General features: G+C 48.7%; 1 protein-coding gene across 5 annotated transcripts; it reads right to left on the bottom strand.

Moving 5' to 3' along the window:
* Positions 1 to 6: 6 nt before the first annotated feature.
* Positions 7 to 26,102, bottom strand: CEP68 (centrosomal protein 68). Of its 5 annotated transcripts, none has more exons than XM_080813025.1 (8): positions 25,945 to 26,102; positions 14,780 to 15,167; positions 11,592 to 13,106; positions 10,086 to 10,208; positions 7,363 to 7,459; positions 3,976 to 4,148; positions 2,956 to 3,022; positions 7 to 308 (listed from the first exon to the last, which is right to left on the bottom strand). In XM_080813025.1, exons 2-7 carry the CDS (start codon positions 15,122 to 15,124, stop codon positions 3,002 to 3,004), a joined length of 2,274 nt encoding a protein of 757 aa, XP_080669151.1. In that variant the 5' UTR covers positions 15,125 to 15,167; positions 25,945 to 26,102; the 3' UTR covers positions 7 to 308; positions 2,956 to 3,001. The 5 variants fall into 5 exon arrangements, 2 of the variants coding, with proteins under 2 accessions (XP_080669151.1, XP_080669150.1); XR_013967384.1 differs by lacking the exon at positions 7 to 308 and adding an exon at positions 3,774 to 3,883 and having other exon boundaries at positions 1,276 to 3,022; XR_013967385.1 differs by lacking the exons at positions 7 to 308; positions 14,780 to 15,167 and adding an exon at positions 3,774 to 3,883 and having other exon boundaries at positions 1,276 to 3,022.
* Positions 26,103 to 26,372: the final 270 nt, after the last annotated feature.

Here is a 26,372-nt window from a genome sequence, read left to right as displayed (position 1 = left end):
TTTTTTAGTGCTTCAAAGGTTTGGTTTTTGCCTTAATGATACAGTATAAAGGGGGAAAGAATTCAGAAACTTTTCTAAAGTAGATGAATGCTACAAATGTTAGCGTGATGCTATTCAAACTGGCAGCTTATTGGTGAGTTAACAAGAACAAACATTACATGAATTTAAGATGTAAGCATATTTACATACTTATTTAGTTTTGAAAATCTAGTGTTCTTTCCCCCGTGGCAGTCAAGACTGGGGCTTACCGCAAAATGTTTCAGCATGCTTCCCTATTTGCTTTTTCGCGTAGGACAATAAATGCAGTTCTGAAAAAAATATACAAACACTTCAAGCTACTAAGGGCTTTAATAACTTGTTCCTTAATAAGGGGAATTCCCACTTGTCATATTTTAATGTCCCTGGCTGCCATGAATTAGTGTTATGTAAGTGAAGTGTCCTAAGCCTGAGGGGTCGCAATCTCTGGGAAATCCTAGTAGAATGATAGGCACTCTGGTCTGAGCAGGAACTTCTTCTTTGACTGAAATTTCCTTTAGCATATGTGTTGCCATTGCAGCATACTTGACATCATCCCTTATGTTCCCACTGAAGCTTCAAAATAGCCCTGTATTGATATTGTCTCCTATTTGCAGATGAGCCTAGCCGTGGAGCTGCAACCCAAACCCAGATCTTAGTACTACCATTTCCCTGTGGACTTCGATTCTATTTATTTATAGGGACTACTAGCAGCTTTTACTACAGGTAAACTTGGGATCTCATAACTACTGTTATGTCTGTATAAGCCACTGCTGTCCTTAAGGCAAATGTGCACCAACCACAGTACAGTGGCCGGCCCGGCTGTCTGCTTCTAACCCAGCCACGTCTGCTCATGGACCTGCTGCTGGCAGCATCTTCCTAGGCTGAAACCATTTCAGCCGAAGTTTTAAGGGTGGTCTTAGAATTACAGCTGTGTTAAAAAAAAAAAAAAAAAATTACAGCTGTGTTGAGACCTCTTCCGTGGCATTCATAGCTAGGTCCAGAGTGCCCTCAGTCTCACCTTATTTCAAAGGAGATAAACAAAAATATCTTAGATCATCTCTGAGTAAAGTAATAATTTCTTGGGAAACAGGGTACACTGAAATAAAATACTCTCAAAATTCCTGTCTGTTGAAACTGGTAATTATTAGGCTGGATGAGAACAGAATGGTGTATTCAGCATTCACTTGCTATAACATTGGCCAAGTTCGTCTAGGGTTGTCATCTTTGTGGGGTTTTTTCCTTTTTTTTTTTTTTTTTAAATACAAATAGGTCTGTCAGATACTAGGCAAATATAAATGGGTTTAACACCTTAGGGCTATCCTGTAATAGTAGGCATGTACCAATTTATAGCCACAACAAAGAGAAGGTGAAATAGATCAATTTAAGAACAGAGGCCATTATATTTTTAAAGCATTTGTAGGTTTTTAAGAATATTTTACGCATGTAATTATTTGCTCTGGAGGTGTTTTGTTTTGTCCTTTTTAAATTTCACAATGGAACCAAGATTAATATGGAGGTGGCAGAATCAAAACACGTAGTTGAATTCTGATCATGTCCTTGCTCCATGCCCTTGCTCATTGGTAAATCATACCATAGCAGCAGGCACTTGAAATAGTGCATTTTACATAGTTTAGTTTTGCAGTTAATCTTTAAATATTAAAATTTAACAGCAACTTTTCCCAGTGACGATAAAGTCAGAGATTTTAAAGCAGAAAAGTCACATTTAGTAATAGGACTTTAAGTTCATATGGAAGTAGATGAGATGGTGGTAGGATTACATACATGGCCTCAAAACTAAAGTCCTAAACATTTAAAGAAGGTAATTTTGTATTAAATGTTTTGTTCTAAGGGGATATCTGCTCATGAGAATAACTGTTCCAAAGTCATCTTCTTTAGGTTCAAGATGACTTGTTCATTTTTCTTTATAAACATGAGATCTTCCTTAAGAACGAACCCTCCTCAAATGAGAATCTGGAAGGAGTTTGAAAAAAGATCTTTAAGTGCTTATCTCACACATATTTAAGTGTGAAGAATCCTCTTCTGAAATCTTAGCATTTTGCTTTAGAAAGGTACAGAACTGATGGTTGATTATATATTTTTTCTTATCAAGGTACATGTCACTCCCAAGCAATGAAGAATTTCCCTTTTTTCCTTCACTACCTACAGCCTTAGTTTCTGTAGTTAACCAGACTGCACGACCCTATCTATGCCCTTCTCCTCCCTGATCTTGTACTACTCTTCTAAGGGAGAGTAGGAATACATGGTGGTGTCCTTCTAGAGGTCCCCTTACGGTGTGGATAATCAGGCCAGTCCTGCAGAAGCTCAATGGCAGTTCCCTAAGTCCCTGACACATTTTCCTTTACCATATTAGTTAGGCAGGCAGATGGAGCCCTACTGAACCCCAAAGATAACCTAAAAGATGTCCTAACAGCCAAAAATAATTCATTCAGAACTTTCTATTAATTTGGAGATTTAAAGTCTCTTCTAAAATCTTCAAGAGGGATTTATAAACCTAAGTTAATTTTATAAAAAGACCCCCAAGTTCTTGGCCAATGATTCATTTTTTTCAGTTTCTTGGGTCTTCTGGTATACTGGAGAATACCAAGTATTTGGTACCTTCTCTCTCATGTGAACCTTCTTCAAAGGCTCTCTCAGCAGGTGGACTATTTTAGGAGCTCTGGTCTTTTTAAATGGATTGGGGCGGGGCAGGGCAGTGAAAGACCAGTAAGCTTTATCAGCCTTATTTGATCAAAAACTGCAAAATTACATGCTTTTATAGAGAAGCACCAAAAAGAAAACCTCAGTTTGGAAGGATTCATTTTAAATAAAGAAGAGTAACTCAACAGCCCTTATACTTCAGGGACAAGAAAGGCATTTTAAAGCTAATACATTACAGTTAAGTTTCCCCCCTTGATTTCACTGTTAAATAGCTCTTACAAGGGCTTCCTGAAAGTTTCCCACCAGCCAGATTTTAGTCGACAGGTTACATATCTGCTTGAGATGCCTGAAAGAGAAAAAGAAACTTTTTTTTTTTTACAGGCAAAATGCTGCAGAGGAAGAAATGACAATAATCACTGTATTCATTTTAGAACTAAAATGACTCTTGCTCAAATTTCTGAGGCAAGTATAGGGACTCCCTTGTCTTGACATACCTTGATTTTATCCTTTATGTTCTCTTGGCTACAGTGAACCTAGAAAGTCTGTGAATTAAGTACTACATTTTTTGGCTGGGGGAGAGGAAGTTTCAGAAAAAGTGTGGTCCAGTTGTGGAATCATACAGAATGTTAGGCAGTGGCGACCCCACACTGGGCACCAACCCCTCTTCCCTATCATTCCCTGTTCATCTTTCCCAAAGATCTAAAGAAAGATGTACTGTTAAGTCTCTAAGGCAGGTTACATCCCGCCTATCCCTCTAGCCCTTTTTGGGCGTTTGCAGAGATCACTGTTGGGAAGGGAGGGAGGGGGACCTATCAGTAACAGTCTCTGTGGGCACTTGGTGCTGTCAAGTTGCTTGAAGACTGAGCACCAAAGGAGCTGGGCAGGAAGAGCCTATAGAACAGGCAGCCTGACAGTGGCCCTATACTGGAGAAGCTTACATATCCAGACAAAGTTTAGGGATAGAGGAGTTTTGCAAATGTTGTCTTGAAGGGGTGGAGGGACTGCCACAAAAGTGCAAGCATGGGGCACCCTAGTCCTCAAGCAGGCAGCAAGGGTGAAAGGAAGTCATGGAAGGTGGCACCAGTGAGCCAGCTCACCACAGGAAGACGCCCAACCTTCTTCCTGGCAATGGTAGCATCTTCCTTTTTCAGTGTCAGGGTCCCCTCCTAGCATCTCATTTACTTCAGTAACTCGGTTCAGCAAGCTTCTAAGAAATAGCCAACTGTTAGATGAGCTCTGTACCCTAATTGGGCACTGGGGTCCGAGGACAGATTTTCTTCTCTTGAGCTGCCTACTTACCAGGCTCATCCCCTTTACATCAGTGCTCTTGGGTGCCACTGGCGTGTTGTCAGGAATGAGGGTGCAGCCAGCTAGCATGTCCAGAGAAGCTAAGATAGCATCATACAGGCGATCTGCATGGCTCTCCAGCTCACCGGGCTGCTTCGAGATCCTCCCGAGGACATCTTTTAACACTAACAAATGAGGTTCAAAGCAATTAGGCCAAAAAACCCTCCCAAAACAAAAACACAACATGTAATTACATTTTCTAAAGAATCACAGAAGGCTACAGCATTTTACTCAGAGTAGAAACAGGGCCATAGTTTCAGGATGTCTACACTTTTTAACAGTGACTCCAGGGACTGCTGCTGCACTGGAGGATCTATGTTAACTTCTGACTGGAGCTGAGAAGAGTTTCACTGGCTCCACTCTGGATTTACATAATTCACAAACAGGCACATAAGCATGGTTCTCTGGTGACTGGTGTTATCTGGCTTTTAGAGTTAAGACACAGGGCACACCCAGATCCTATGAGGCAGACTTAGATAAAACAAGATGCCAAGATTAGGACATTGGGTCCTGCTATCAGGTCCTAACAGCTTCTGTTGGCTGGGGAACTGGTACTTAACATGTATACAGCTAGCCTCGTAATATATTCAGGAACACTTGTGAACCCTTTTTTGTGGGTCCTCAAGGAAGAGACTTCAAAAGAAAATGATCTGAAAGCAGGCTGACAAGGTTAGTGAAGCCAAGATTTCCTCCAACAGGCCAAGTGTTCATGTGAGGAAGGGATGGACTAGGTTCAGAGTGCATCACACACAGCAGGCTTGCTTTTCTCTGAAAAACTTTATTTCCTTTGTTAAACACAAAGGCCGCCTTAGCTTCCTGAGTCTTTATCAGCTATGTTAACACTCCCTCCAGTTTCCTGCTATAGCTGCAACATCTGCCAGCAGCGGAAGGGAAAGGGGAAGCTGCCTATCTGCAGAGGATGCAGCATGAGGAGGAACCAGGGCATGCGGTGGTGAAATCAGCCTCTACGGAGGCCAGAGCAGTGCCGTGTCATGCGGGAGGAGCCCAGGCGTGCGGGTGGCGTGCGGGCAGCGGCTGTTCTCCACTCCACAGTCACCAGATCTTTTTTCTTAGTGTGGAATTCAGAGACCCTTTATTTTTGTTCTGAACTTTTATTTTAGGATGTTACAATATTTGGTTGGGGCCAAATAAAAGGAAAGCTGGGAGTGAGAATGCAATCTTTCCCAGCCAGGCTTTTGTGTTTCAATTGAATACAGACATACAGGAGCCTGGTTCAGCGTCACGCCAATAGGTTTACAGCCGTGTGATCCAGCTGAATGTGGAGTCTGGGTATGAGAAAGGACTAGGAACATGTGCACCGAAGCAGCCGGGCCGACATAAGGCAAAAAAGCCTCTGGGAGGAGGCAGAGGCAGAAACAGTTTGGAGGGGGAATGAATTTGGTTCTTATCCCTGTGGTTCTGCATATAGCTGGGGAAGAAACCGGGCTGTGAAGTTGGGTAGGGGATGTGTGAACTCAGGCTCTACCCATGCTGGCATGTACCCTGGAGAGAGTCAAACGCATACATCTAGCTGGAGCAACTCTATGAAGGTCAAGGGGAACGTGTGGTCTTCATGCAACACCCAAGTTTCTGGTTAGTCTGAGCAGAGGATGGGAGGGGCAATGTGTCCATCTCAAAGAGCCTGGGTACATATTTGAAAATCACAGGAACCCCAAATGCCTTTTGAGACAAGGGAAAGGGGGATGTTCTTTTTCCAGATTAAGCACTGAGAAGTATTATTGGGTTGGTTTTTGAATGAAGGTCAAAGAATCCGTAGCTTTTAAGAGGCCTACTGTCAAAAGCGGCCTCTGGGCAGAGTTTCCTACTATGGAGCTCTCTCCCTTCCTGCTCAGGCCCCCACACCTCCAGACAAGGCGCAGCAGCAGGGCAGTCAGCATCAAGGGGGCTTGAGGCAGGCTGTCCCTGCTTGTGCGTTCCAAGGCAGGTTCACAACTCTGAGATGAGTAATAACACCATCCATCTCACACTGACTAAACAGGAGGAAAACCCTGATACGTCAACTGCTGCAGCGCAGTGTCCGGGCATGGCGTTCAGGAGAACAAGTAGCACAGGAGCCTGAAGGACTGTTTCTGCCCCAATAAAACCCAAAAACCCTAGTGCAGGAACCAAAACAAAGAACTCCCACAATTCACACTGCATAACTGCCCTGCTAAAAAGTCCTTCGGTGGCTCCCCGTCCCACTGAAACCCCTCTGCCTGTTCACAGTTCTCAACCCTGGTCATCCATCTTCCCAGGGGATATCTGGCAACATCTGGAGGGAGGTGGGGCTGTCCCTACTGGAAAGGAGGTGGAGGTACCACTGGCATCTAATGGGTGAAGGCCAGGGATGTTGCTGAACTTCCTGCACTGTGTAGGGCCGCTCTCCTCACACGGCTTGATATGGCCCCAAATGCGGATACTGCCCAGGCTGAGAAACTGCTCTAGGCCACCTCGCTCGCACGCGCCCACCTGGTCAGGTCAGCGCCACCTCACCGCCTCCCAAGCCCAAGGGTCCGGCCCAGCTTTGCTTCTGTGGTTTGTTTCCAGCAGAAGTCCCACCTCACTCCAGACAGAGGCAGAATATAAAGGGGATCTTTTCGCTCTTGCTTTTTAGTCTTACGGGAAATCAGGGGCTGCTTTTGGCAATCCATCATTCTTTGCTTTAGCCGAGCATTCTCCGAGCTCATCCTCCATGTCCCATCTGTCCACAGCAAGGGCAACACCGATCTGGAGGGTGCAACACCGATCTTGCACCCTGCATGCTTAGGTGTACTATCAAAGTCTGATTTTACATTCTCCTAAATTGGTAAGCCACCCCGCAAAATGAACTCGAGCCTGTCCCCTCTCATCAGCGCACTTCTTCCTTCAGCCCATTCCCTTAGAATGGACTGCTTTCAAATACGGAAACGGATACTTCCTGAAGAGCAGAATGCCAGAGAGCAGATAACCAGAGAGGGGTTCAGCCTGTGCTGGGAAAGGAGGGGAACCCCTGAGGGCCCCCTACTGTGAACATCCTATTAAAGAACCAAGGATGACTGGATGAAAACCAGCATTCCCATGCAGGTCAGTATCAGGGGAAGGTAAAAAAGAATGTCCTCCTCGCAGGCTTGACTCCACTTACCTTTAGGTGACCGGCTTGCTGGGCTGCAGGGACAGTGATGAGGTGAGGGCTGGTGGGCAGCCATCAGCATCTAAGGCAGTGGGTGCCGGGGGGGGGTGCGGGTGGGGGGAGGGTGGTGCTCTTGCACTGCTGGATCCTTACCAGTGACCCTATGGCCCCTGGACCTGCTGCTGAGAGGGAGTGAGTGCCGGCTCGATTCAAAACTTCAAGCATCTCACCTGGGGTGTTATCCAACAGGCACTGAAGAAGAATCTCCCCCTTCTGTAAGACACTCTCCGTCAGGGACTGATGTTCATCTATATCTTTCTTGAATTGCTTAAAGCATATCAGAAAAGAAAGAAGTTTTGTTACTATTGTTTGATAAAACTTACTCAAAATGATCCTTTGTGGAGTAGTAGCTCAGTTCCCCTCTAACCTGAAGACAAACCCACCCAATCATCGCAATTCCCCAAGTAAGCAGTGCATTAGTTTAACTTCACCTACTATGAGCCCAAAGTAAATACTCCATCCTTTTTTCCATTTACAGTCGGACCAAATAAGAGTTTTCTTCTCCCCGACAGAGCCTGGTTCATGAACAGCTTGGGAGTCCAGGTTTCTTTCTGTCGTATCTCACGGGGTTTTCTTTAAACTCACGAGGCTACCGGATTCTCAAAACACTTCTATTCTGACGAACCTAGTAAGACCCACAAGAGAGGGACCCCCACCCACTTCTTCCCTCAGTGTCCTACTCTGTGCAGACCTTGGGCCTCGGGAAAGCATCAGGGAAGCTGTGAGTCTCCTAAATGGCTGATTTGTTTTCCCCTTGTGGGTACCAAGCCTTGTAGTTGTTTTTGACGTTCCTCTAGCTGCTAAGATGTGTAAAGTCAAATCCATGACGACCTTTAGTACAGGGAACAGAACTTGGTGGTTCACATTCTGGAGTTAGAATCTTAATCTTAGGGGCGCCTGTGTGGCTCAGTGGGGTAAAGCCTCTGCCTTTGGCTCAGGTCTTGATCCCAGGGTCCTGGGATCGAGCCCCGCATCAGGCTCTCTGCTCAGCAGGGAGCCTGCTTCCTCCTCTCTCTCTCTGCCTACCTCTCTGCCTACTTGTGATCTGTCAAATAAATAAATAAAATCTTTAAAAAAAAATCTTAATCGTAGATTTAACTATATTCCTATCTTTAGTTTTCCTCTGCCCTAATACCTGTACTTATTATTTTATTCTTTAGTATTTTCTGTAGTTCATATGCTGCCATAAACCGACTGTGTTTATGGGACACAAAGTACATGAGATGGAGTCAAGAGTTGACAATATGTGAACACACACAGAGACATGCTTGTATGAGCTATCATCTCAGCAGGGGTCAAGTTAGCTCTCCCACACACATGCGGCATGCACCAGTCTGTGTGGGGAAGGGGCCGACAGCAGTCCCACTTTGTGACATAGCTGTGTGGGTGACACACAAGAGGGCTAGTCTTACTGACTTGTGAGGATAACGCCCAGCTCAGATCTCAGTTCTACCCACAAAGCAAGAAAGCTGCTCTGGCTAGCCTGCACGGTGATGGGGAGAAGGACAGAGTGAGGGATAAAATGGAGGGACTGGACTTGTTCTACTTAAAATGGAGGGACTGGACTTGTTCTACTTGGCACCTGCCTTGATGCGGATGAAGCTCAGACACTGGGCCCACACTTCTGGGCAACTTCCAGGCAGTTTCTTCTCTCCCCACAGCAGTACTGCCCCTGAGCCCTGAAGGAGTGGGCCCTGCTCAGCTCTGCACACACACTCGGAAGCTACACACGGAGGACCCTGTCCCACTCAACCTTCTCTTTCCTCAAGCATACTCTGGGCAGGGAACTCAGGGCAACCTCTCCACACAGCAGTAAACAGCACTCCCACTAAAGTACAACAGCTGGCCCATTCAGGGAAGGCCCTGCCCTAACATTTCAGTTGGTGCCACGTTGGAAAACAAAGGCTCGCTCTCTTGCCAGGGTGTGGGGGGGTGCTGGGGTGTGCTGCTCTGCTAAGGTGCCTCTAAAGGCAACTGATTAGGTGACAGAAATCCAAAGAACTGTCTCAGAAAACCCTTTCTAGACTAGCCTCACGGGCTCAGACCCCACACACTACCTGTGCTCCTTCAAAAGAGGTTAGAAATGCTTGGCCAACCAAACATGCTAGAGGTCTGTGGGTAGTTCAGTCAAGGTTAATGTTATACTTAGGGTAATTGTACAATTTATCATACATCTCAGAACACTTCTGAAAATGAAGGGGGACCTATCGACAACTATTCCAGAACAGCAGGCACACACTATCACACCAAACACCTAAAGTCAAATTAACCAGAACTCATAATTAAAGAGATTTTAAAAATAATAAAACCTTAATGAAAAAGAGGCAAAAAACCCCACAAAAAACAAAAACAAAAACAACCCACACCCAAACACCCCCCAACCCAAAACCAAATACACTGAGAAGCAGGTTCCAGTTAGGGCTGTCCAACAGAACTTTTCATGATGATGGAAATGTACTATCTGCACTGTTCAGTATGGTAGCCACTAGACAAATATGATGCCTGGACACTTGGAATGTAGCTAGTATAACTGGAAAATAGGAATCTTTAATTGTACTTAATTTAAATAGCCATATGTGACTAGTGACTCGTAGTAGTGCAGTTCTACATTTAACCCCGAGACATCTGCAAAATTACATGGCAAATTCCCTTAAGTAGATCTGATTGAGGATCAATATATTTTCTCCAAACTCTGCTTGGCCTGGGAAATAGCTCCTACATTTTAGTTTCTCAGCAGTAAAAATCTGAAAAGGGCCTCTGATTAGATTTCAGGTAAAACAGTCAATTGCGCCATCACATACCGGGTATCAGTTATTTGAGCTTTTACTTTGTAATCAAGTACTTAGCCACCACTCTGGTGAGTGAACAGCCAGAAGCCAGGACCACATATTACCCGGTAAAGCTGCAGAGAAGACTTGAGACCTGTAAGATTGGACTTGGATGGAATCAAGTGGTCGGTAACGTCCGCTACATTATACAGCCAGCGGATCAGCTCTTCCAGCTGACAGCAGAATGTCTGTGTAGACAAAAGAACACAAGTTTGGTGTTACTGACCAAACTGCGGGTTACGTGTTCAAGCCAGGGCATTGTGGGAGACAGACAGTGCACCCTTCCTGAGCGTTCCCTCCCTTGAGGAGTCAGTCTCTTCCTCCTCCCATGCCTGTCCCCACCCCATGACTCCAGACCTCCGTGAGGGCAATATGGTTTCGGTCTCCCCTCAGCCTTTGTGACACCAAAAATGACAGGCTGAGAGAAGCCTGCCCTGCATGAGGGGAGAACAGCTGACGGGAGAACAGGGACCAGCCCAGACCAGGCACGCCTGCCATGCGAACCGATTCTTGGGTGAGCACCACTGCTAACTTTCTGTCCCTGAGGAAAACAAAATAAATGACTATAATTGTGACAAATTGGAACCCATGGCAGGAAACAAGTGAATCAAAACTGTGTGTCCCTGTTTTGCATTTGCCTCAAAGACTGCCTTCAGTATTTTACCACAGAAGAGGCACATGCTAACATTTGTCCTTCTGTTTCCCAGGACAAACAGAATCATACGTGGACATCACAGGGCTGATTCAAGCCCTCATATGCTAGGAAATGTCTGCTGTGCTGGCTCTGGGTCTCGCCACCCAGCCTACTACTGCGTGTGTGCAGTGTCCGTGCACCCACCCAGGGCCCGAGGCCACGTGTGGATTCTGTGTGTGCGGAGAGCCACGTTCCCGAACATCCTTGTGTCAGGGACTATGCAAAGCCCTCAGCATGAATTATTTCATGTGATCCACACACCATCCCGAGGAGGCAAGGCTCCACACTTCACAAATGAGCAAACTCAAGACTGAGCCAGAATTCCAAATATGGCAGTGCCATGATTCAAATTCAGACCTGTCTGATGCTTGCGACCCCGTTCCACAGACTGTGAATTCTACCTCCAGACAGCCCCGAGTCTACGAGAGGTCTGGTGGCCAAGATGGCCAGGACACAGTGCCTCCATGACTTCAACTCAGCAGCTCCACCACTTTATCAAACTGAAGCTCTCAGAAGATCTACAGAAAGAAAACCATTTACCTTCGTTCAGTTCAGTATTTCCTAAGGGCACGTGAGCACGGACGTTTCTTGTGCAGAATAACTCTCAATCCTCAAGGTCGAGAGCCCTAGGAAGCAGCCTGGAGTGGTGGTTAAGTCAGGCTCCCGCCTCGGGTGGGCAGCTTACCTAACCCCTCACTGCCTTTTCTCCACATGTGAAAAGACCAAAGGAGTCCTTATTGGGCCCAGTTGTGAGAATCCAGTAAGAGAAGGCACAGCACAGTGCCTGGCCCGTAAGAAGTGCTCCAGGTTACTACGTTTGATTCCATGCACTGGCAGAACACACACCTCTAGGCAAAGCCCCTTGAACGTTGTTTACCTTCACACACTGCACGAGCGATTCTTTTCTCTGCTCTCCCTTCCCGGGAGGCTGCCCTGTAGCATCTGGGTCCAAGCACGTGCGCTGGTCCCACACAGCTGGCAAGGAAGAGCGTGCTCTCAGCAGTCCGGAGACCCCCAGCGCCTGGCTGCTCCCCAGACTGCCGTCTCCTGCCGGGCCCCTTGCCTGGACGAAGGAGTGCAGCAAACAGTGGTTCTGACCCTCGGGGCCCCTGGGCCCTCTGAAGACAGTCCCCAAAGGAAGCTGGCTTTGGCTCGAGTCTGATGGGAGGGAAGCTGGCCCATCACTGTCTGACGCGTCCAGGGAGGTCTGCCCTTTGGCAGCCCCGGTGGGCAGGGTCACCAAGGTGGGAATGGAACCTAGATGTGAAACCAAACTAGAAACCTGCGTCAGCCGAGTGGGCAGGGCAAGATACTCGTCATCACTTTCTACCTCCTCTTCTGATTTCCATCTGGACTCTGTGCAGGCAGGGTGCCAGACACCGTGGCTGGCCCCCTTCTCTCTCTCCGTCCTGGGCAAGGGCCACCCTCTGTCCCATGTCTTCAGCTGGGGAGATCCCACCTCAAGGTGCCTGTCCACAGGGAGCCAGTCCTTCACACCCCTCAGGGCTGGCTCTCTGCTCTCCCAAGGAGCGTCCCTACGGCCTGGGTCTCTGGGGGTAGATGCGAGTTGGTTACAAGATGCCAGTCCCAGGCTGCCCTGCTTCTGGGGTACTCCAGAGGGCCACCGCATAAGGCTTGGCTCTCTGGGCCTAGAGAATGGCAGGGAAGCCTCTGCTAATGGGCAATTCTGGGAGCCATTAGTGGGGGACTTCAGGGTACTTGCTGGGGAAACAGAAAAGCTATCCAGGTCTACACCTGAGTCCTGCAGAACAGGGTCAGCCAGCGTGTGGCTGTCAAGGTGCTTTGGGAGCTGAGGCTTGGGCCTAAGTGGATACGTATAGTCCAGCAGATCTTCATACTCTTTATTCGGGTTCCAGAGCGGGGAGTGGCGGTCGGGGGAAGGAGGCAGGGAGTCTGGCAGCACACAGGCCCAGTACTCGGCCTGGAAGGAGAGGCGTCTCCTGCCCAGCCCAGGAGCATCAACCCCGGAAGACGCGGGCTGTGGTGACCACTGGAGCCCTGGCCCCACCACAGAGGGGGCCAGCGGGGGGACGATCAGCTGCAGGGAGGAGGAGACCTTGGCAATGGAGCAACCTGGAGGCTCTGCCTTCTCTCGGTGACCCTGGAGACTGCTACCCAGGGAGGAGGCAGAGACGCTGCAGCTGGAGAACTGAGGAGCAGGGGCAGCTTGGTTCGCCAGTGGCCTCCACCTTGGTGGGAAAGGGAAACCTGAGTAGTGGGGCTGCTGGCTGAGGTCTGGCGCTCGCGGCGACTCAACCGGGGACGAGTCATCTTCGCTATCTGCGTCGTGTCCTGAGCAAAGGCCTGTGGCTCTGGGAACACTGAGAGTCTGAGGTAGATCCTCTGAGGCAGAAAGCCTGGTCTCCTCCATCTGCAATGAGAAGAGGGAAGAAAAAGCACTCGGGTGAAAATAAGTAAACTAAGTGTCTTTCTCAGAGGACAGCTGTGGAATTTTCCTTGGGGACCCAGATGATACTCAGGAGAGCTCTCGCAAGCAGAGTCTGCCATCTGATGCGAGAACTGGACAGCGTGTGGCAAGTGGCCAGCATGGAAGCTCCGCGTGCTCTGGGAAGCCAACCATGGTCCCCAAACCACTCCTACCCTCCAGTCTTCATGCAAGCAGACAGCAGGCACAGCTCGCTTGGCTGTCATGCTGGGGCATACCACCTAACGGCGGAGAAGCATCTCCTGGGCAGCAGAAACCCCTGCCCTGAGATATATCCACACCCAAGAGGCAGGGGACCCACCAGCCCCACCTGCGCAGCTCATGCCTCTTATAAACGAACACAGTGAGTCCCTCATCTCAGCCTCTTCAACTGAGTTTCCAGTCTGTTTGATGAAGAACTTGCCCCCAAGGAAGGGAGGACAACCCAGTGGTTAGGGGCATGGGCTTTGGAACCAGACAGACTTATGCCAACCCAACTGCCACCTTCCAGACAGAGGACTCTGGGCTTCCCTTCCCTGGTCTGTCAAATGGTGATAGTAATAGTACCTCTTCCTCAGGACACGAAGATTACAGGAACTCAGGTGTGAGAAGCACAGGGTAAGAGCTCGATGAACAACAGGTACCACAATAATAAGTCCATTTGTAGTAAGCTCATGAAACAGCTACTTCCAGGTTTGCGTATTTGCTTCCTACCTCACCAAACCTCTGACTCACAGGTGCCCTGGGCTTCCCACCACCCCCGGCTCCCAGGCAGATAGGCCCGGCTGCTGTTTCCTCCCAGACAGTCATGCTGAGCCCATCCTCACAGGACAGAACCACATGGGGGCAGCCTGCAGCAGCCAAGGCCACAGAAATACTGAAGAGACCAAAGCCATTCCTGTGGGAGGCCTTGGCAAGCAGAAGATAACAGGATGTCAGAGCTGGGAAGGACATTCATGATCTGGGAAGTATCATTCAGGTCACCTTTCCAATTATACTGAGGGCCTGAAAGATTTGGTGATATGCCTGAATTCACAGAGCCAAGCAGGACTGCTTGCTCCCTGTGACTTGACAAGGCAAGGCTTCCCTGCAGTCAGCAAGGCCCAAGAAATTCTTCTTACCCAGGGACAGTGCCGCTCACTACAGGGGCTCCAGGGCAGCTCCAGGGCTCTGCCAGGTTCCCTGGGTCCCAAGGGGATACAGTCTCAGAACCTCAAGGAGCCCACAACCCCGGACCCTCCCTCCCCAAGTCTCTTCAGGCCCCCCCCCCCCCGGAAGAGTTCAGATCACCAAGGCAGAAATAGGACCCGGCTCCCTCTGGCCCAGTCCTCTGGGCACTAGGTCCTGGCCAGAGAATCCCCAGTCTTCAGAAGGTCACCAGTCACACTCTTAAGGAACAGGACATGTGTGGACAGAGTCCTCCACAGGTTCCAAGGCCCAGCTCTCCAAGTGAGCCTATTAAACAGAAATCATCACACCCAGACATCCCCCCTCCGCCCACCAATTCCCCACCTTGTACAGGGGCTGGGAAAGCAGGTAAGATGGTAAGAAAGTGCTAGAACTTAATCCCAAAGGACCACATTAGTTAAACCTACAGTCCCATTTGCCTTATTACCTACCTGGCTTCCCACAGAGTGCAAAAGGTCTCTAGTCCCCGTGCCAGCAGGAGGAGGCAGGCAACCAAGAGCAAGTCTACCAGCCACTGGCTCCCTGCTGCTGGTGTTGGCCTGTGGCTGGCAGGCTGCAGAGGGGCTGGGGTCAGCCCCATCACAGCAGGCAGGGGCAGACAGCCCCTCTGTTCCCCATACAGGGGAGGCAGGCCCTGCCTCAGCTTCCAGGCAGAGTGGTGGCTCCTGTTCCCTGCTCACGAGCCCCAGGATGTCCACCTCCTGCTCCCTGCAGCTCCACTGCCCATTTGTGTCCACGGATGCTTCCACCTCTGCCTTTTCTTCTCCCAAGGCCATGGAGATGTCCCTAGGTCAGGGTTCCCCTGAAGCCTTCAGCTCTCTACAAAATGGGAAAGGAAAAGAAAAAGATATATTCTCTGCATCTGTGTCCAGGAAACCTTGCTTTTTAATGATTAAGACAGACATCTGCAATGAAGGAAACCAGCAACAGAAAGAAAAGGTAACCTACTGAATGGGAGAAGATACCTGCAAATCATGTATCCAATAAGGGTTTACTATCCAAATATATAAAGAACTCATATAACTCAACACCAAAAAAAAATCTGATTTTTAAAAATGGGTAGAGGGCCTGAATAGACGTTTTTCCAAAAAAGAAACACAGATGGGCCAAGAGACACATGAAAAGATGTTCCACATCACTCATCATCAGGGAAATGCAAACAAAACCACAATGAGAGCTCACCTCACATCTGTCGGAATGGCCAAAATAAAAAAGACAAGACATGGGAAGTGTTGGCGACAAGGTAAAGAAAAGGGAGCCCCACAGAGTGCTGGTAAATTCCCGAAACCGGAGCAGCCGCCATGGCACACGGTATGGAGGAACAGGGGAACTGGCAGTGCCGTGTGCTCTGGCTCGCCCACTCGTGGACCGTCCCCGGAGGAGAAGGGAAACAGTAATCTGATCAGATCTATGCCACCCTGTTCACCGCAGCATTACTGACCACAGCCAAGATACGGAAACAGCTGAAGAATATGGAAACAAAGAATGAAATCTGGCCATTTCTGACAATACGGATGGATCTAGAGGGTATTAGGCTAAGTGAAATAAATCAGAGAAAGACAAATACCATATGTTTTCATTTACACATGGAGTCTAAAAATCAAAACAGAGAACAACAAAAAGAAACAGACTCAGAGAGAACAAACTTAGTGGTTGCCGGAAGGGAACGGGTGGGGAATGGGTGAAGTGGGTGAAGGGGATTAAGAGGTACAAACTTCCAGTTATAAAGTAAATAAGTCACAGGGATGTATAAAGTAAACAAGCACAGTATGGGGAATATGATCTATAATATTGGAATAACACTGTACGCTGACAGATAGTGACTATACTTACCCACTTACAGTGGTTAGCATTTTGTGACACGTATAACTGTGGAACCACTATGTCGTACTTATGAAACCAATATGTCCAAAAAAAAAGACTTTTTTTTGTTGTTGTTGTTGTTAAGAAAATAAAGAATAAATGGTGTTTACTTCCTCAGAAGAGAACACAGGTCTGGCTTTTCCCTGGCCCTGGAGTTTTCTGAAGGGGACAGACAAGCAGACCATTATGTCCTCTGCTTTTACATGGCCAGCACCAGCCCCAGCAGCAGGTGCCCAGGCGGGTGAATGCAGGTCCCAATCAGAGCCAAGGCTTACACCCCCCCTTTCGTCTGGGCCCCAGTGGGTATGGGGCCTGGCTGGGGCCCTCCCTATGCCAGGCCAGCCACAGTTCCTTTGCTGCAATGCTCCTGTCGGCAGGCTGCTCTGGCCTGGTTCTGGCCGCTCTGCTCCAGGGAACAGCAGGTCAGGGCTCCAGCCGTGGCTGTGCCTGGGGTGTTCCCCCAGTGCACACTGTACCCAGCGGAGGGGGAAGGATCCTCTCAAAACACAGAGACCCCACCTCGGGCTGTGAGGCAGGTGGCCACCTCTCATTCCGAGGATGGCCAGCAACCAGAGAGAGGGCAAGCAGCAACTCTTCTCCCACTAGCTTGGGGTATGATGAACTGGCACCTGAGGGAAGGTGGGGAAATGCAGGTGGGTAACAAGGACAATGGCCACATAGCATGTATGCATGTGACAGTGACAGTGAGAGAGAGCACACGCGAACGAGCATGCATGCACATGCACGTGTTGGCAGGCAAGCAAGGGAGACCAGGGTGAGCACTTGGTGGGGGAAGAAGGAACAATGTGGGAACTGGACCTAAAAATAACAACCATTCCTTTAAGAGTTGCAAGGATAACAGAGACCCCCTCCCCTGAGCCTAAGGGTACAGGCAACAAGTCCAGGCTGGGAGCACTGGTGGATGGGGCTGGGGCTGGTGGGAGGGGAACAGCTCCTGGAGGATTTGCAAGGGGCACAACGGAAGCCTAAGTGCCTGGGATTTCAGAGGCCACCCGGAATGCACTGGACCAACCTCAAAGTTAGAACCTGGACAAAAATAGTCCTGCTTCTGCAGAGACCAGAGGCTGGAGGGATAGCAAGAGGAGGTGCTGGGAGCAAAGGGGAAGCTGAGAAAGTGGGGTTGGCCATGGAAAGGGCTCAGCTCGCACACTGGGAAACTGGGTGGGCACAGCTGCCCCTTGAGAGTGCTCTGTCCGCCTGGGCACGTGAGGCTCCAGGTCCAATCTGAGGCGACCCCAGAAGAGCACACACACTTCACACGGACTCTCTTACTTCTCACAACCACCGGGTGGGGCAAAAGAACAATGTTTCTGGACAGGTAACAGGTAGTTGTAATATAAAATGCACTGCAGAAGTCTCCCTCTGCCCTTGTCTCCATCCCTCACTAAAACCAGCTACTGCACATAGGGCGAGCTGACATTGGCCCACACCCAGTGAATACTGAGTGGCAGCAGGGGTCATCAGCGTCGTGGGGGGTGTGGGGCACCGAATCAGTGCCAACAAGTCACCTTGCAAGCCACAAAGGAATCCAACAGAGGGAGAAAAAACAGCCAATGTTTCAGAGAACAAAGGCAGAATATTTATTATTAGATATTCCCATAAAAACAGGTGAAGAGTCTCAGTAATTTGTGTGTATGTCTCTCACCTCTTGATGCATATGCAAATAAACACAAAAATCTTTCATCCTTCTCCCTCTTTACATGAAAGCAGCGCACTGTTTTCAGAACGTTTTCTTTCCTTTTTTTAAAAAAACAATTATCTCAGAGACCTTTCCTCAGCAATACACAGAGAGAGTTTCCTTTCTTTCATATCACTGCCCAGCACTGTATTCTGCTGGAAGGGTGCCTTTTGGTTTATTTCACGGGTCCCTTATGGGGGGATCCTGTGGTTACTCCCCATCTTTCCTCACTACAAGCAAGGCAGCCAGGAACCACCACCGACCAGGCAGAAGCGGGCAGAGCACACAGCACCGGCGTCCAGAAGCTCAGCAGCTGAGGGGAATGCACCCGCACGTCCTTCGCCTGTGTTACCAAGTGGCCTCTAAGGGTGGCAGCGATTTACAAGCCACCCCCCCAGCAGTCTGCGAGCTGTTTTCCCAAGGGAGGCAGGTCCCTTATCTACCTTCAGAGGGGGAAACCAAGGCTGAGAGAGATTCAAATCCTGGACGCTGTGACTCCAGAACCCAAGCTCTTTATGAACCATCAAGGGAACAAGTTACAGAGCAGATCAGCACATGGAGAAGAGGGAAGAGACAGGACAGACAGATGAGTGACCAAGGCCTGCTGAAACAGGCTTCCATGGAGCCACAGCCTCACCTTGTGGCTGTTTAAAAAGCTACACACAAAAATGTGTGTAAGCTGAGCCTGTGAGCTGGAAGAGTGTAACCTGCAGACCCCAATTTCGACTTCTTGCTCCAGTCCTAGAAACTCTCTCAATGGCTACAGTCATGCCATGATGGGTGGCTAATTCCCCTTCTACCCGCTTTCCCCATCCACTAAAGGGTGTGGTCTTGTGACCTAGCAGGAAGATGATGATGCTGGGACAAGAAGAGGGTGCAAACAAATGATCACTTTGTTTTGATGATGTAATTTTTATATCTTGTCTGGACTCATTCAAAAAAGAAGGTACCCATTTATCCTGGGGGGTAGGCAGTAGTGAGCTAGAATTATAACTTATTCAGGACACACCTCTAGGTAATTTTCAAGTGTGCATACAAGGTTAACACTAGGAACTAGGTTAACACTGTCCCCAGAGGCCCTTCAGCAACAGGTTAAGATGGTCTGAAATTATGATTTTCATGGAAACAGTGCTTTGGAAAAGGCAGGTTTATTTTCTCTGTGTGGATAAACAGTCTCTTCACAATCTTACTTGTTAATCTGCCTGACGAATCATGCCCCTCCAACTACACAAGTTATGGGAAGACAGACACATGTGAAGGAAGACAATGAAAAGAAGTCCATGAGGGTAGTTCCAAGTTGTATATAAGATGCTACAGAGCACGAAGGATAGAAAAAAGCAGGGAAAACTCCTCGAAGTAGTGACTGCTGAAGGCAAAAAAGCATTTTTAAAACTTCAGTCTTGATGAAGTGGCCCAGCAAATGCACAAGTTTTAGATTTCTGAAGTTCAATCCCGTCTGCCCTTGCCAGGCGGGCATCGGCATGAAGGTCCAGCCCTAATTTCCGTAGGTTCTAGATCTTACACATCATCCCTTCTAACCTTCTGAGGTGAGGGTGGAGCTGCAGATCCCGCTTAGACACTTTAAATGAGAAGCAACTTACTCCTCTTCCAATGGATAGCTCCTGATGATGAAAAGGACTTGTGATGTTGGACCAACACTGCCTCCCAGGCCAAACAGCTTTACAGAACCTATAACTCTATGTGGGGCCTTCCTGCTCAGAGATCACAGACCTCACAATGTTCCTACAGGCTAGCGGCTCTGGGATGAGCAGAGGCCTCCTCTGTAACAGGGAAGTACCGCAAGGTTGAAGTGAGGGCCTGAAGGTCTCGGAGCGCAGAAAACAAACAGTAAATTCCACCCTCCATCTGGAAAATGTCTATACGCACCAGAACTGCCCTGTCCTTGGCCAAACCAAGACACAAGCCACATAAGCTTCAGGATATTCTAGCAACCACCTGGACTTTGCTATTAAAATTCTCTATCAGTCTCCCGCAGAGGCCATATGACCTACCAGATACATATAATTAGGAGTGAGGGAGGGTTGGTATCCGCTTGCCCTACAGTAAAAATATGCTCCCACGTCACCTATGTGGCAACGCTGACTCTGCAGGCCTGGACACCTGACCCTTCGTGGTATTAGCTGCCCCCGCCTAGTGCAGCCCCATCACAGCTGCCGGCACTTCCTCCCACTCACTCCTATCCAGGAGGGGGAAAGGAGGGCTGCGTTAGGAGAGAGAGGATATTCCTCTAACTAAACCATTCGGATGGGGGCACCTGGGTGGTTCAGTGGGTTAAGCCTCTGCCTTCGGCTCAGGTCATGATCTCAGGATCCTAGGATGGAGTCCCGCATCGGCTCTCTGCGCAGCAGGGAGCCTGCTTCCCCCTCTCTGCCTGCCTCTCTGCCTGCTTGTGATCTGTCTCTCTGTCAAATAAATAAATAAATACATCTTCAAAAAATAAATAAATAAATAATAAACCGTTCGGATAGAGGAATGAATGACCAACCAGCGAGCAATCCTCCTCTAATCAAACTGAGCACTATCTCCAGGATCTGTTAAATCACCACCTCCGTACAAAATAATCTGATTTATACCAACTTTGTCAGGGAAGCTGTGCTGGGGCAAGGCCCATCTCTGTCCCCAAGCACACAGCCAGCCACCTATACCAGCTACACAGGGCAGGTGTCACTTCACAGAGCAAGCCTTACCACTGCAGGGGCCAAATGCCTCAGACTCCCCGGGTTGAGTATCACAGGAGGCCACAGGTATGGGTGGTGAATGCCATTCACACATAGTGGCGGAATCTGACCAGAGAACCAGACAAAGAGGCTCTCAGTACTGCTCTTTCTCTAAAAACATGAAACTGCCCAAAGGAAAAGGAGAGGGGGCGGGGTAGGACCCAACATTTTCAGGTTCCTGGAAAGCTTCGGCGGGGAACGATATTTGTGGGAAAGAACTTAAGGCAGAAGCCAATCCAGGCGTGGGAGGCAGCGTGATAGGGGGTAAATACATACGCAGGGGAAGCTAACAAAAGGGACAGTCACAAGAGGCCAGGGCCTGCCTCAGAGCTGGGTGGGTGTCAGGAATACTGTGGCTGGAAGTTTGAGACTGGGAGGTCAATAGCCAAGAGCGACCACCATTCTACCTGCTCCCTCCCTGGCTACTGAAGCCCCCAAGTCCCTTAGTCTTCCACATTGACCCTGTCTTTTCCTGTGGGGCAGGTCACACTGGGTGCTGTGTCCACCTTTTTATTTGAAGGTCAAAGCCAAGTAAAAGGAATAAGCCAAGTAAAAAGGAAGGTCAAAGCCAAGTGAAAAGGAAGAAGAGGTTCAAAGCTGCAGAGGGTAGACATGTTTCCCATGGCTTGGTAACAGGCCAATGCCATCCTCAGAAAGCTCTGGCACCAGCAGCCCCTTTCCTTCCCCTCGGGCTACTCCCCTATGTTTTGCTTAGAGTCAGAAGGAATCCTCCAGCACCTGGGAAGGAGCCACTGGCTCCCTCTAAATCAATATGGTGAGAAGGCTGTGGCCAGGCTGCTTCTCTTGCTTTCTCATTCACTCACTCACTCACAGGCTGGCTGGCAACTGACTGGGACCCCCCAGACAGCCTCGCAGGAAGGCTGGTCTTCTAACTCATCACGCAGGTCTATGAAAGGCCTTTAAAGAGATGCCACTGCCATATCTACAAGGAGCTTGGCTGAGCTTCCAGCCCCCTGTCCACTTAACCACGAGCTCTCTGGTCTCCGTAGCAGATTGTCCCCATCCAACAAAACTCAAACCACGAGGATGCTCAGGACTCGACGTTAATAACCATACCGTCTGTTCCCACCAAAGAGCAAGGCAGAAAAACAGCTTTCCTGTAACAAAAATCTCTCCTATTGTCTGAGCAAGCCCGTCCTGGAACCATGACTGCTGTTCCACAAGCCACTGCTTGTACTACAGTACTGAGTGTTTTCTATGAGGCAGTCGGGTTACATGTATGAAGACCGATAAGAATCTTACTGATAAGAACGCTGCTCACGGTACCAAAGGATCCTCTTTTGGAGAAGGCACCAGAGAATTCTCTGGTCTCCATAACAAAAACAAGTGTTTCACTGAACAGCCAGTTTGTTTTTACTTGAAAGGTACTGGCGAAACTGGTAAAATTTTCCTCTTTGCTTTGACTACTAGGAAACTCAGCAATAAATCTGCAATCCTATCCAAGCAAAAAGCTTACGACTGAAAGGCACTCACCTTTTTATACTAATCTTAACCTTGACTTCATCTTACTTTTCTTTCAAACTATCTGCCTCAATTTCTTCTATTAAAAATCTTGTTATATGGAAAGTATCTTGGAATGATTTCACAAATAGTTTTTTGGAACAAAATATAAGATTGTTAAAAATAGAATAACATAATAAATTTAAAAAGATCATAAATTCAAGACTTTATCTCAAAACCATAAGAAAACAAAACCTGTTTTTAGCAGTACTTCTAAAAACCAAATGCAGGGGCACCTGGGTGGCTCAGTCACTAAGTGTTCTGCCTCTGGCTCAGGCCATGATCCCAGGGTCTGGGGTAAAGCTCCATATCAGGCTCTCTGCTCAGTGGGGAGCCTGCTTGTCCCCCTTCCCTCTGCTGGCTGCTCCTTCTGCTTGTGCTTTCTCTCTCTCAAATAAATAAAATCTTTAGAAAAAAAAAAAGTAAAAACCAAATGCAGATACTTATGTTAGCACGTTTCTACTCAAAGTGTGGTCTGAAGACCAGCAACATGGGCATCACCTCAGAGCCTGCTGGGAATGTAGATTCTCCGGCCCTACCAGAGTCTTGGAATCAGAATTTACATTTGAGCAAGACTTCCAAGTGACTGGTAATGTTTCAGAAGCACCAGGTTAGTCAGTAAGTCTGTTTTGGCATACTGGAAATAACTACTACAATGGCTTTACAACCATTCACTGTTTTGTTTTGTTTTGTTTTAAAGATTTTATTTATTTATTGGATAGACAGAGATCACAAGCAGGCAGAGAGGCAGGCAGAGACAGAGGAAGGGAAGCAGGCTCCCCGCTGAGCAGAAAGCCCGATGCGGGGCTCAATCCCAGGACCCTGGGACCATGACCTGAGCCGAAGGCAGAGGCTTTAACCCACTGAGCCACCCAGGTGCCCCTTTTTTTTTTAAGATTTTATCTTTAAAAAGTAATCCCTACAGCCAATGTGGGACTTAAACTTACAACCCCAAGGTCAAGAGTTGCACGCTCTACAGACTGAGCCAACGGCACACTCCACTGCGTGCCTATCCTATGCCAGGCACACTTGAGAAGGAAATTTATGGTCCTTGCCCTTAAAGTCTTTGCAACAGGACACCAGAGAAAGTTCACACCCTGTAACAGGTTTTTAATAGCTAATTATAGTATATCAGATCTGGAAAGGAGACCCCAGAAAGAACCGTATTCCCTAGAAAGGATTCAGGATTCATTATGGCTACATTAAAAACAGAATCAGAGACCAGAATTCTTGTGACAGTTACAAGTGAAAAGGAGAAGGTATTTGTTTTTGGAGACTCCAAATAATTTCAGAGAAACTGACGTGTCAAGGGGGCCTACAGCTGGAAGGAAATGTACAACTTAGCCTGCTTCCTGCCCCCAGAAAGTGGTACAGGAAAACCTGGAAGTGAGGCAACATCCCCTACAGGTTCTATCTGCCACCTCTAGGTCAAGCCAACAGGTCTAAAGCCAACGAGAAGACTTCTTCCACTTTACACAATGTCTGTGAATAACTTCAAAGATAGGAGACAGTTTCTTCATGAGAATACAGTTAAGTTATAAGGAGAAAAGCCACTCCAAGTTCATCTCCACAACCTCCGCCTTTCTGGCTGAACCAATCATCCTGAAGATTTCTTATTAGCCACAATAGGCCCCATCTGTTTCTCTGCTCTTGCAGGACCATTCTGAGTATCAGACCACACTAATAGTGTATCAACTACTACTATAATACTTGGCCAAATTATTATCTGGCACTTAATTTATAGTAGGTGGTGAGACTCTAAATGAATAACAGATAATCAATGGAATATTTTCGCTGTGGGGGAGTCAGAAGAGGCTTAAGGGGGCACCTGGATGGCTCAGTGGGTTAAAGCCTCTGCCTTCAGCTCAGGTCATGATCCTAGGGTCCTGGGATCGAGCCCCACATCGGGCTCTCTGCTCAGCAGGGAGCCTGCTTCCTCCTCTCTCTCTCTGCCTACTTGTGATCGCTATCTGTCAAATAAATAAATAAAATCTTAAAAAAAAAAAAAAGAGGCTTAAGGACTTTGTAAATCAAGCAACAGGTAAGGACTAACAGGCAGAGAGACCCTGAAGGGTCAAGTATACACAGATACTTAACATGAGTAAATCTATTCAAGTATCTGTTTATTTTTATCCTAATAACTGCTAACAGCTCCTAAACATTTTCTTTGAGCCACGAACTATCTAAGCACTTTATATCAATATCTTATTTAATCCTCAGAACCCGTGGAGTAGGTACTACTGTAACTCCCATTTTACAGATAAGGAAACTGAGGCACAGAGAAATTAAATAACTTATCCAGAGTTAGTAACATGACAGATAAAGCTCGATTTAACCTAAGAGCCAGAAGTAAACTGCATCCCTAATCTGTAAAAATAATTGGCCCAACAAATTTAAAGGAATGAGGGGTGCCTGGGTGGCTCAGTGGGTTAAACCTCTGCCTTCAGCTCAGGTCATGGTCTCTGGGAGCCTGCTTCCCCCCCTCTCTCTGCCTGCCTCTCTGCCTACTTGTGATCTCTCTCTCTCTCTCTCTCTCTCTCTGTCAAATAAATAAATAAATAAATAAAATTTTTTTTAAAGGAATGAAAATTTTTGTTTTGTCAAGTTTTGGCTACACTGCTGGTTTTTTTGTTTTGTTTTGGCTTTAGTCATCAAGTGTCTACTATGTTCCAAGCACTGTGCTAGGAGCTGGGGAAACTACAATGTGATGTTTAAAGCAGAGGCAGTAGAAACTAACCTAAACTAACCTGAAGGAAGACGCGATTAATTAGCTGTGGGGTGGGGGAGAGCTTTAAAAGTTTTTCAGGAGAGGTGAAACTGAGTTCTTTACTCTTCAGTATTGAATAGCCTAGAATTGATCCAGGTGCCGCAAGGAATGAGGATTAAGTGGTGACCTCTACTTCTTTTAACCAAGCCCTAGGCAAAATGACCTATAGATTTTGTCATGCATCTTAGCAACATCCTTCCCACCCTAGATCTAGGAGCTGTTAGAGTATTTATGAATACTACCAACATTCGCGCAGGCCCCATTCCCCACTGAATTCCCAGTGAGGTTCAATCTGCTGAGGCACTGGCAGGTTTCCGCTCATTATTACAAACAATACACGGAGCCCAACCAAATAATTACAAAGGACCAGAGCATGTACCCCTAGGCTGCTGAGAACAGATCCGGTGATGAGAGCTGGAAAGGGTGGCTCTTTCAGACAAAAAAGCAAGACATTGTGCTTTTTCCCCCTCGGCAGCTGCTGCATTCACGGCACCAAGAAAGCATCATTCTTCTCCATCTTCCCCGTGGAAATGACCCTGAGCTGGCGAGAGAGGGTCTCCACGTTAGCACCGACCACAAGCAGCGCCAGTGCCTGACTCCCGGGGCCACTTGGCCCCCGGCGAGAGCGCAGGGTAAACAGCACACGCCCGAGGACAGGCCGCGAGGGAAAGTGAGTTCGTCCGCGGCCGGAGCCGCGCAGCTGCTCCGGCAGGAGGATACGTGGACACGCGCGCCCCCCTCGGCCCGGCCTCCCCGCGCTCAGGCTCTTCCAACCCCGGCCTCTCACTTCCGCGCCCGGCCCCCGCCGTTCCGCCTGCAAAATGGAGGCGAAGGCACGAGGCCCCCCTGCCCCCAGGAGCCCTTTGTGCCCTTCCCGGCGGGGTACGCGGGGCCCGACGACGCGCCCCGTTCGTAGACCCGGAGAGGCTGCTGGGCAGGGGGAACGGGCCGTGCGGGCGGGGGTTGCAAAGCCTCGACTTCCGCGCCCGCGCGCCGGAGGCTACCTACCTCGCCTCAAGCCCTCTGAAGGCCCCGACCAGGCCTGCGGCGACAGCACACCGACGCGGCGGCCCCGACACGGGGGTCCCAGGTGAAGACCGCGGCCTTCACGCCGGAGCCCGCTACGCCGGGGGCGGAACCGAGCGCCGGTCACGCCCCTAGGGCCCGCCCTCCTCCGCGCGGAGGCGGCTTTTGGAGCTGCGCGGCCAGTCCCAGCCCTAAGACTGGAGGCTCGACCAATATACGACCGGTGCCCCCAAAGAGCCCACCCCTCGTGCCGTTCTGGCCTATAGGAGGCCGGATCTTCTTCGGCCGTCCGTCCTCGCCTTCCGCGCTCGCGGCTCACGTTTGTCTGTTTCGGAAGAGCGGGGTCCTGCGAGGGCGTGTCCCGGAGCAGTGCGAAAGGGCGCTCTCTCCTCGCGTGTTAGATCGCGCGC

The sequence above is a fragment of the Martes martes genome (assembly GCF_963455335.1).
Source record: "Martes martes genome assembly, chromosome: 9".
Lineage (NCBI taxonomy): Eukaryota > Metazoa > Chordata > Mammalia > Carnivora > Mustelidae > Martes > Martes martes.
Note: the sequence above shows the minus strand (reverse complement) of the source record. Positions and strands in the feature narration are given on the sequence as shown.

What these genes read in the sequence shown, in the direction of transcription:
- CEP68 (XM_080813025.1), bottom strand. Translation starts at nt 15,124, where the DNA reads ATGGCCTTGGGAGAAGAAAAGGCAGAGGTGGAAGCATCCGTGGACACA. An exon ending in CGCTCGTGCAGTGTGTGAAG is followed by an intron (nt 10,209 to 11,591) that starts GTAAACAACGTT and finishes TTGTCTACACAG; the next exon opens with ACATTCTGCTGTCAGCTGGA. An exon ending in CTTCTCTGCAGCTTTACCGG is followed by an intron (nt 7,460 to 10,085) that starts GTAATATGTGGT and finishes ATATGCTTTAAG; the next exon opens with CAATTCAAGAAAGATATAGA.